At 40.7% G+C, this 10,708-nt stretch overlaps 1 protein-coding gene and 1 long non-coding RNA gene across 2 annotated transcripts; one reads left to right on the top strand and one right to left on the bottom strand.

Moving 5' to 3' along the window:
• Positions 1 to 3,289: 3,289 nt before the first annotated feature.
• On the top strand, positions 3,290 to 4,941 carry LOC109240566. The gene is made up of 3 exons (XR_002070095.1): positions 3,290 to 3,429; positions 3,697 to 3,886; positions 4,595 to 4,941. It is a non-coding gene; the product is annotated as an uncharacterized LOC109240566 (long non-coding RNA).
• Positions 4,942 to 7,830: 2,889 nt separating this feature from the next.
• On the bottom strand, positions 7,831 to 10,430 carry LOC109240565. The gene is made up of 3 exons (XM_019407219.1): positions 9,254 to 10,430; positions 8,701 to 9,083; positions 7,831 to 8,619 (listed from the first exon to the last, which is right to left on the bottom strand). Exons 1-3 carry the CDS (start codon positions 10,428 to 10,430, stop codon positions 7,831 to 7,833), a joined length of 2,349 nt encoding a protein of 782 aa, XP_019262764.1.
• Positions 10,431 to 10,708: the final 278 nt, after the last annotated feature.

Genomic DNA, 10,708 nt, shown 5'->3' with positions numbered 1-10,708 from the left:
GGTTAAACAATCAATCCTCTTAGTATAAGGCTTAGAGTAGTACAACGAATTTTGCGATGGTCCGCCATAATGAGCTCTAATGGTGTTTTTTATCATGTCTTGCAATTGTTGGACAGATAACACCGCAACTGAAGTAGATTACTTTTCCATTTGAATGTTTAACTTTGCAAATGATTCCTCAACAGCTGTTTTCTGGGAGGTCAAGACAGGTGAACGAGGAGGGACATGGCTCGACGCTCCAGGTGCATACGCCTCCAATTTGTTCATGAGGTGAGCGATTTGAAGATCCTTGTCTTCAACAAATTTCTTCAGGACCTCAATAGTCTGTTCCATCATGGCAAACTTTTCGTCCACGTTAGTTGCGTCAGTCATCAAGGCATTGACTTTTGTTGAAACTGAAGAATCCACCAAATCTTCAAATCCGCCAAGGTTTGAGGCTGTTTGAGAAAGTTTGTCAAACAGCGAGAATGGGGTGCTGCCCCCAGAGATTGCGGTTGCGAAAGTCATATGAGATCTGTTCTTCTTCGCCATCTCCAAGGAGGCAAAGTATTTGGATCCATCCAAGCCACTAGCCTTGAACTTGCATCGAGTGATTGGGCCAACATGAGTAAGCTCAGCGGTTGCAGCAACAGTAGCATCTTTGCATGAAACATCACACTTGCGGAAGGCCATGTAGCAGTAGATCTGAAGTTTGTAGTTTTCAACTTGCATGAAGGAGAGATGAATGGCAGAATTGGTCGCACTGGGCGTGCCAAAATTTATTTGCAACAAATTTTCGTAAGACGAAAAAGAAATTGCAACAAAAATAATATGAAGAAAAAAAGATTTTATTGATAATATTTGTAAGTACAATTCTATGTATCCCTTGATTCTCCTCTCTAAAATTCTCCGTGATTCGAGGGCTTGAGAAGCGTCTTTCTCGAATGTAGGATGATGCCGACCTCCTTGTGATGTATTTTATTGCCAAGAACGTCGAGCAGCACTTTGTTGTTATGGGTTGATCTCCGGGAAGAACTCCGTTGATCACTCCTTTGTTGAAGAACTAAGCACTTGATGATTGATCTCTCTGTTTATGGATGCCCTCACCAATTGCGGAGTGTTCTTCTCCAACTCTGAATGTCCTCTGAGAGTTATGTAACCCCTCTATTTATAGTTGTAGAGGATGGACAGTCCAGTTACATAAGAACTCTCTTGCTTGATTCTGATTGGCTCATGTCATTTTAGCCACTTGGCGACCTGTGGTTGGTTCTTGCTTTTTGACTTGGATTGCCACATCATTTAACACGTGTCATCATCTTGTTGGCTTTGGATTTGACTGGACATGCCATGTCACTTGACACATGGTACGAGTCTGGGCCTTAAGATGAAATGGACCTTGGGCTTGAAAATAATAAAATGGACTAATTTAACTTGTAAAGCCCAAATTAATTATTTGGCCCAAAGTAATTTAGAATTTAATCCAAATTTTGTATGGATTAAATAATTTTTACATGTCTACAAGGTATACCATGTGGCGTCACTACTCTAAAGATGGGTCGTCACTATTCAACTGAGATTAGGCTTAACCCGCAAAATTTCAACTCGCATAGCATTATTTTTTTTTCTTAAAAACAGTCCTACTTGCATAAAGTCAAATCCACCCCGTCCCACATAAGGCCAAACCTACCCCGCCTTGCTGGTATTCCTAAAGCCACTTGATCAAGAATAGTATATTAAGTATTGAATAAGATTTTTTTTATTTTTTTTGTTAGTTATTTCAGAGAAATTATTATTAAATGTTCCTCTATCATATACCTTTTTCTGAAATGGAATGCCAATGAGCTGAATATGAATGGGTCCTTGGAATTGCCTTTTTATTTGAAGGAACTCGTGAATCTTGTTTTTGAGTGGTTTCTTTTTTTCCAAAATGAAAAGATATAGATAATCCAATAATCTCGTTGTTAAATCCATTTTTTTATTTCACGTATGAATTGAGTGATGTATTCATAACCTTTTGGATGCTTTGATTTAAATAGCACTCATTTACCCTCAAAATAATATGCGGATTAGATGCAGGAAAAATAATAAAGATAGAAACAAAGAATTTAGAAAATACCTAATTTAATGCATAACTAGAACAAGAGTGATGAAAATCAAATATCATAATTCTAGCAATTAATGAGAACCTAACTTAGAGGAATACCTACGAGTGTAAGACCTAAATACCTATCGGCTATCATTAATATAGACCTAAATAGTCGAATTACAAATACAGTCGCCCAATTAAAAAGTAGCCTTCAATTGAAGTACAAACTCCTTGATGGCTATTTAGGTCTATATTAATGCACCTTAAATTATACCAAAATAGGCAGTGGAGCATTTATAGTTTCTAACATGACAAGGCAAATTAAGCGAATCAAAATAAATAAAACTGCTCGAAATAGAGTGAGCTGAGATGATGGAAGAAAAAACCTCGCAACTTTATACAACAAAATTTAAGACAATAAAACAAGTAGAGCAACCACAGTCTCACATGTATCCTCCAAGCAACTTTTGCCAAACGTATGAAACAACTTATTTATATTGTCTTGTAAATAACGTTTAAAGGTATCCATTTAATCAGTATTTTTTTTTATCAAATACACTAATTTTATGTTTATTGTCAGTTTAAGCACGGCTATTTAAAAATGTATAATAATCTTATATATCAAATTATTTTGAGCTCTTAAAAGTGGTTTTTACCATTTGATATTTATCAGATACTTTCAATCAATTAAATCAAATAGGTAGAGCGACATGAAATGAAAATTTTGGAAATTTTTGTTGAACTTTTTGTAAATAATGATCTTTCCTTTAATTAGTTATGCCCCTGGTGCAAGTTAGGTTGGTCAAAACACAGAAAGGAAGACACTATGGAGTTTTCATCAGAGATATATCCAAAAAGGCTCAAAGTTTTCTTCTTGTAGATTTGTACTACAAAACAATAGCAGGCTACTTATGGATGAGCCATCCTTAACCGCATTGGTTACTCATAGGAGTCGTGCCGCAACCATATTGAATACACGGAGGGGACATATGCTCGATCATGATAAGCTTGATATAACTGCTAACTCAATTTTTTAATGACGACAAAGTATTCAGGGACAACAACGCAGCAGGGATGTACGACGCTAGAGCAGCCCCTAAACTCATTAGAGATCAACTAGAGCACCAAAAAGTTTCGTGCACTAAGCATCATAGGCTCCCGCATCTCTCTTCCTCTTTTTTTTTTTTTTTTTTTTTTTTTTTTTTTTTTGCAGGCTTACCAGGATGTGACTGCAAAGGCTTTAGATGCCTTCACAAGTTGTGCTCGCTTGCTCTAGTAGAAGATGCTCGATTTTGCAATGTGAAGTTGTTGATCTTGGACCATTGGGGACTCCCGTTCAACATCCAAATTGGAGAGGACTAGGCGTACTGCACTGCCATTCCTCATGATGAATTAAACTATATTTCATAATGTTTCCCATGTTGATTTGGAAGATAGCGTTGTCAGCCTCGATGTCCATCATGCCGAATCGAAGCATTGTGCTACTGGCATTGTATCTGTAAAAGCAGAAACGTCGTGCTATGGCACCGGTATCCATTAATCGAGCTGATCGTCGTGCTACTCGCACCGTATCTGCAAAAATTTCATCTTTTTGGCACCAAGGGTTCCAAAATCTTTTCTTATTTTTGCAGGTTTTCAAGAGAGTACAACAGCAACTTGGTACATCCCTTCTTGCAGCTTGACGGGAGACATTCAGAGTATTCCTAAGCGAGCTTGATCGACGAGCAATATCCCCACTTTGCAACATGCGAGCGAGAACATGGTGCATCTCAGCCTTGCGACTTGGCAAGAAAGAGGCTTGGAGCTCGACTTTTGAAGCTGGTATACATATCTGACATTTTGACTTTACATCACTGTATGCTGTCATCAAAACGTATATATCTCGAGATTAGAATGTCCAAATCACGAGCCGTATGCGCCATTGGAAAGAAGACTCGGAGATAATGAAATCCTCAAGATATCATAGAAGAACTCCTAGCAGATTGTCCGCAGCAACTTTCTGAACTTGACCCATCTGTCCGCGAAATTGCTTTTCAGCTTTGCGCGCTTTGGTGGAAAAATTCATATCTCGAGTTAGGAGACTCCAAATTGGGATCCGTTTGCGCCATTAGAAAGTATACTCATAGAGATGCAATACGTATTAGTTTCGTGGCAGAACTTCTTTCGAGCTGGAAACAGAAAATTCTCAAAGTCCACCTAGCTGCAGTAACTTTCAGATTGTGTAGTTCCGACATCAAAAATCGTATCTTGAGCTAGGAGCCTCCAAATCGCAAACGGATTGTGCTGCTGGAAACTAGACATCCAAATCTACAACATATAAAATTTTTGGGGTAGAACATCTTCTGGATGGACCACAGTAGTTTTCCAAAGTTGATCTCGTCATCCGTTGAGCTCGCTTCCCATCTCTATGCTCCCTGAGTTGTCCTATGAATGTTGTTGTTTTCTTGAAATTGACTCTACAGTCTTGAATATAGTAACTTTAGCTATTGTGCTTCACAAATCTTATCTCTTTATTTATTTCTTTTGCAGACTTGCAAAGAAGTTCTATGAGTCCATATATCAGTCTGAGATGTCATACAAGATGCGGAGTCACCCCTTCACCAACTGTTGCACTTGATTTGTTGACGGTTTTGAAGTTTATCAATGGCGGCTCTCGTGGTGATTGAAGGTTTTTCAAGAGAGATGACTTCTTATATACGAGGCATTGAGGATAGTGTATTAAAATGTGGAGACGTCATATGGACTTGGAAGAAGCATTCGAGACGAGTCGGCCACAAAGCCTAGTTTACGATCATTTTCATGACTTAGGCTTTTGTATAGGAAAACGTCTAATTCCTTTTGTCTCTACATTTTTTGATGTATCAACTTTTGTCCTATTGAAGCAATAAAACATCTTTTATTCTTCAAAGCAAATCGTCTCTTTTCCTCATAGATATGTGCCTCTACACTTGGAAGAATTAACGTAATGATCCGATGACGCCAAACTTTTATGTTTTTAAGACTCATGTGACTAAACTTAGAATAAAAATCTAAGCTGCCTACGTACCTTAGTGAAGAGGATCAAGTCATAACGTAGTTCAGAGGGGTGAGTTTTTTTTTTCTTTTTTTTTTTGTGTCCTAATTTTTTCCTAGGCCGCCTCTCGCAAGGTTTTCAACCTAGCTGACTTCTTTTTTTTTTCCTAGGCCGCCTCTGTCGAGGTTTTCAACCTAGCAGACTATTTTTTTTGGGCCGTACACAGTTTAGACTCATGCGGGCCAGGAGTGTCGCAACATGTAGTTTAGGCTCATGCATCAAGGAGCGTCATGACTTGCAATTTAGGCTCGTAAGTCGAGGAGCGTAGGCGACTTTCATGGGAAGTACTGCTTCAGAAATTTTCCGTTGATCGGACCAACTCTAAGACCATCCTTATCGACAATTTTGTATGCGCCGCTTGAATAGGCTTCCTTCGCAACATATGGCCCATCCCATTTTGAGGTAAACTTGTCGCCTATGCGTTTGTTGAGGATTATGGGTCGTCGAACGGCTAGGACTAAGTCTCCCACTTGGAATGATCGTGGCCGCACTTTCTTGTTGAAGGCTCTAGCTAGTCGAGCTTGATAGCACTCCAATTTTTGTTGTGCTTCTAATCTTTTCTCATCCAAGGCCACTAACTCCGCTAGGCGAAGTTCAGCATTCTCTTCGGATGTGAGCCCTTCTTGGATTGTGATCCACAACGATGCAATTTGTTTCTCCAACGGAAGGACTGCTCCTGCGCCATACACCAAAGAGTAAGGAGTTGCTTGTGTAGAAGTTTTGAAGGATGTCCGGTATGCCCATAAAGCTTCACCAATTTTCTCATGCCAGTCTCTCTTGTTCTTTGCAACAACTTTCTTCAAAAGGTTACCAAGCGTCTTGTTAAAAGCTTCAGCAAGGCCGTTGGCAGGTGCATTATACATTGAAGACTTATGTTGCTTGAAGCCGAACTTCTCGCACAGACTCTTCATGAGCTTGTTGTCAAATGACGTTCCATTATCGGTGATTATGTATCTTGGTATGCCGTACCTAAAAATTATATATGACTTGATAAAATCGACAACGGTCTCCTTTTTCACCTCCTTGAGTGGAGCAGCTTCGGCCCATCTAGAGAAGTAGTCTGTAGCGGCCAATATGTAAATATGTCCCTTTGATGACTTTGGAAGCGATCCAACAACGTCAAGTCCCCATGCATCAAAAGGCCATGAAGCTATAGTTGGATGAAGAGGCTCTGGAGGTTGATGGATGTAGTTAGCATGAAATTGACACACTTGGCATCTTTTGGCATTATCCTTGCAATCCTTCACCATTGTCGTCCAGTAGTAGCCCATCCACTTGATGCGGAAATGGAGCTTTGGACCCGATTGGTGTGCTCCACATGAGCCAGAATGCGCTTCCTCCATCGCTTGGCAGGCTTCTTCTTTGTCAAGATATCGCAAGAATAGTCCTTCAAAGGAGCAGCGAAATACTGTCCCCTTGTAGAAGATGAATTGTGGTGCCCTTCTCTTGATGTCTGTTATTTGTCGCGGATCTTCAGGTAACTTTGCATGTTCAAGGTATTCTATCAATGGTTGCCTCCAATCTTCTTCTTCAATCACTCGAACAGACGTATGATGGATTTCGTTGATTTGAAGATCCAAAAGTTTAGGAATAACCCATCGATGACACACATATACCTTTGTTGACTCATTCTCTCCAAGTGCCATAGTCGTGGCCAAGTTAGCCAAAGCATCAGCCTTGCGATTATCTTCTCTTGGGACGTGGTTTAAGAACACTTGATCGAATTTTTCAAGTAAACCAGAAGCGTATTGATGGTATGGCAATAGATCTTCCTTCTTTACCTCGTAACTCCCCAAAAGTTGGTTGATGATTAGCTTAGAGTCGCCGTAGATCTCCAACTGTAGAATCTTCATTTCTAGTGCCATTTTGAGACCGACGTCAAAGCTTGGTACTCTGCGGCATTGTTGGAGCATGTTTCACCTAAAACAAAGGAGAATGGCAAGACATGTCTTTCTAGAGAGATCAACACAACACCTGCCCCCGCACCGTTACGACATGCAGATCCATTGAAGAACATTGTCCATGGTGGAAACTCTTCAATGAACAAATCATCTTCATCTGGAAACTCATCCAAAAGCTCACATTCCGCCGGAAGAGGGTGATCAGCCAGAAAATTGGCTAGTGCTTGTCCTTTCACAGCTTTTTAAGGTGTGTATGTAATCTCATATTGGTTAAACAATATGAACCATCTTGCTAGGCATCCAGAAAGAACAGGTCGAGTCATCACGAACTTCACGGGATCTGCTCGAGAGGTGAGTTTGATGGTGTATGCTTCAAAATAATGCCTTAGCTTCTTTATCGCATAAAGTAACGCTAAGCATATTTTCTCAACAGGCGTATAGTTCATCTCAGCTCCTATCAGAGTTCGGCTAAGGTAGTACAAGGCTTGTTCTTTTCCTTCCTCATTCTCTTGAGCAAGCAGTGCTCCAAGTGAACGTTCCTGTGCCGCGATGTAGAGTATCAATGGCTTCCCAAGCATTGGCGCCCCTAACATAGTTGGATTTAGCAAGTATTTTTTTATGCTTTCAAAAGCATTTTGACATGACTGATCCCAATGAAAAGTGATATCCTTCCTCAATAGATGATTGAAGGGTTGACACCGTCCGGCTAGGTTAGAGACGAACCTCCGGATGAATGCTAAGTTTCCTTGGAGACTTCGAAGCTCTCTCAAGTTCTTTGGCTTGAACATTTTCTAAATGGCATCAATCTTTGCAGGATCAACTTCAATTCCACGATGACGCACAATGAAGACAAAAAACTTTCCTGAGGTAACTCCAAATGCACACTTGAGTGGATTCATCTTCAGGTCGAATTTTCTTAACCTTTCAAAAATAATTCGAAGGTCTTCAAGGTGATAACGACTATTCTTCGTCTTCACCACCAAGTCATCGACGTAGCATTCAACCCTCTTATGAAGCATGTCATCAAAGATGTTTTGCATCGCGCGTTGGTAGGTGGCACCGGCATTCTTCAGACCGATGGGCATCACTTTGTAGCAATATATCCCTTTTGGAGTTCGGAAAGCAGTACACTCTTCATCCTTTGGAGACATTCTGGTTTGATTGTATCCGGAGGACCCATCCATGAATAACATAGCTTCATGCCCTGTTGTAGCTTCAACCATGAGTTCAATAATTGGTAGCGGGAAGTCATCTTTTGGACATGCCTTGTTTAGGTCTCGAAAGTCAACACAAACACGTATTTGACCATTCTTCTTCTTGACAGGTACAATATTCGATATCCATGATGGGTACTTCACCTCTCGAATAAATCCCGCCTCGATGAGCTTGTTGACTTCGACTTTAATTTGGAACACAAGCTCGGGTCGAAACATGCATTGTGACTGCTTCACAGGGCGTGCTCCACTTTTGATCCCTAAATGATGAACAGCTACCTTAGGACTAAGACCAGGAATTTCTTTATACGACCAAGCGAAGACATCTTTGTACTCGGTCAACAACTTGGAGTATTCCTCCTCCTCCTAAGGCGTAAGAAACGCACTAATAAAGGTTGGGCGTGGATCTTTCGGAGTGCCTAAATAGAGTTCCTTAAGCTCATCCACGGTTGATTGACCACCATCTTCAAGTTGAGGGGGAGCCTCGTGGACTTCATCATCAACGTCAAGGCATGGGCTATCTTCCACGGTGATGTGATAGGTTGTTTCCACAAAGTCTGACTTTTCTCTTTGACTTTCTTGGATGGTCGGCATGGCTTCGTTCTCTTTCTCTGCTTCTTTACGAGGATGGCAAGTGTAAACAATGGTTCTCCTTTGCACCTTCAGTGGACCATTCGTGGATATTGACAAAATAGACTTCCTCTTCATACGTGATGGGAAAGCACTACAGATTTCTTTGTCAGCAACAACTTCAAAATGATCCCGCTCCTCGTGGACTTGCTCCTTATGTTTTGACAGTATCTTTCCAGATGGCGACTTCCTTGTGGTCCCTAGGCGACAAAAGACAGAGGTCTTTGAGGTAGTGGAAACTTCTTTTAGATGTTTGGAAGATACACGTTCACCTTTGTGACTTAGCCTTTCAAACACCAAGACCGAAGCGGTTGAGCCTCTAACGCGATCATATACTGAAGCCCGTTGTTTTATTTGCTTGCCCCTTAACTTCCTTCATCTCCTCTATCGAGGTGTATTGTGATGAAGCTATCTCTTTTGCTTCTCTTTGATGAAATTCGAAGAGGCTCTGCCAAACTAAACTCCAACCCAAACTTTGGAGTGGCAACGTAGTGCCCTTGCTTTCTCAACTTCATTTGGGACTCATTGAGCCCATGAATCTTTTCACCAGTGACTTCGTCTTCGACTTCTCCTAGTTGTGATGGATTGGAGAAGTCATAACCAGACTTTTCAAGCAGTATGAAGGCCTTACGATCATAGTGCTCTTTTATTTTATCAGCTTGGAGATTGCCTTTAGTAGACTCAAAAGTCACGTATGGGATTTGCGCAACTGGAATAGTCATATGCTCCTTCAAATGTTGGATATCTTTGTGACTCATTTGCTTCTTTGAAGTACATTCGTGTAGCAAAGGTTGCCCTTTCTTTCGACGCTCACGCGGAACATAGCGAAAAACTAGATGCTCCTTATCAGTCTTTGTCTGTATGTCACCTTGAGATGATGACAGCTCAATGGAGACTTCTTCAATTTTCTTCTTAGGCAGCTTGGTGGTAGTCCATTGAGCCTCATTTTCTTCTTTTGACTTGACATCAGCTTCATCGACTGATGATGGTTTCTCCACACTCGGTTCACAAGAATCTAGGTAGAATTTTGCATCTGCAAAGTATGACTCTGTCTCAGTGAAAGGCTTGATGTCTACATCAATTTTGACTATCTCACCATCTCTTCTGTACTTCAGACATTGATGCAAAGTAGACGATACCACTCCATTCTCATGAATCCAAGGACGTCCAAGCAATAGGTTGTATGATGTTTTAGCATCTATGACGTGAATCAGGGTGTTTGACTTCATATCATCAATGGATAATACCATGCGGATCATACCTATGGCTCGTTGTCCTCCTTGGTTGAAACCTTGGATGGTTAGGTTACTTTTGGATAGCTCATCGATAGAGATCCCAAGCTTTATTAGCACCATCTTTGGCATGATGTTGACAGCCGAACCATCATCAACAAGTATGCGATTGAGATGTTGTTCCTGAATGGACCCTACAACAAGCAAAGGTCTGTTATGTGGCTTACACCCCATCAGCAAATCATCATCTGTGAATGAAATTGTTGCACAACATGTGACAACTTTCCCGTTATCATGATGTTCTTGTGTTTTCATTGGAACAGACTCATCATTGCTTTCCGTTGTTACATGAGTACTAGAAACTACATGAGTTGCACCAACGTGACCTCTATGAAGGAATTTTCCTGGAAAGAATTCATGCAATGTGATGGGCTTTCGGAACTTCAGCGATAAGGCATTGTTAATCTTCTTTCTAATAGAAGATTTGATATTTCTTGGTGATTATAGCCTATCTGCATTGCTCATCATCGCTCTTGAATTAGGAATTCGTAGCCTCAAAACTGCCTGATGTTTTCGCTTCTTGTGAGTGACCA

The sequence above is a fragment of the Nicotiana attenuata genome, unplaced genomic scaffold, assembly GCF_001879085.1.
Source record: "Nicotiana attenuata strain UT unplaced genomic scaffold, NIATTr2, whole genome shotgun sequence".
NCBI lineage: Eukaryota > Viridiplantae > Streptophyta > Magnoliopsida > Solanales > Solanaceae > Nicotiana > Nicotiana attenuata.
The sequence above is the reverse complement of the archived record's forward strand: the minus strand, read 5'-3'. Positions and strand labels throughout refer to the sequence as shown.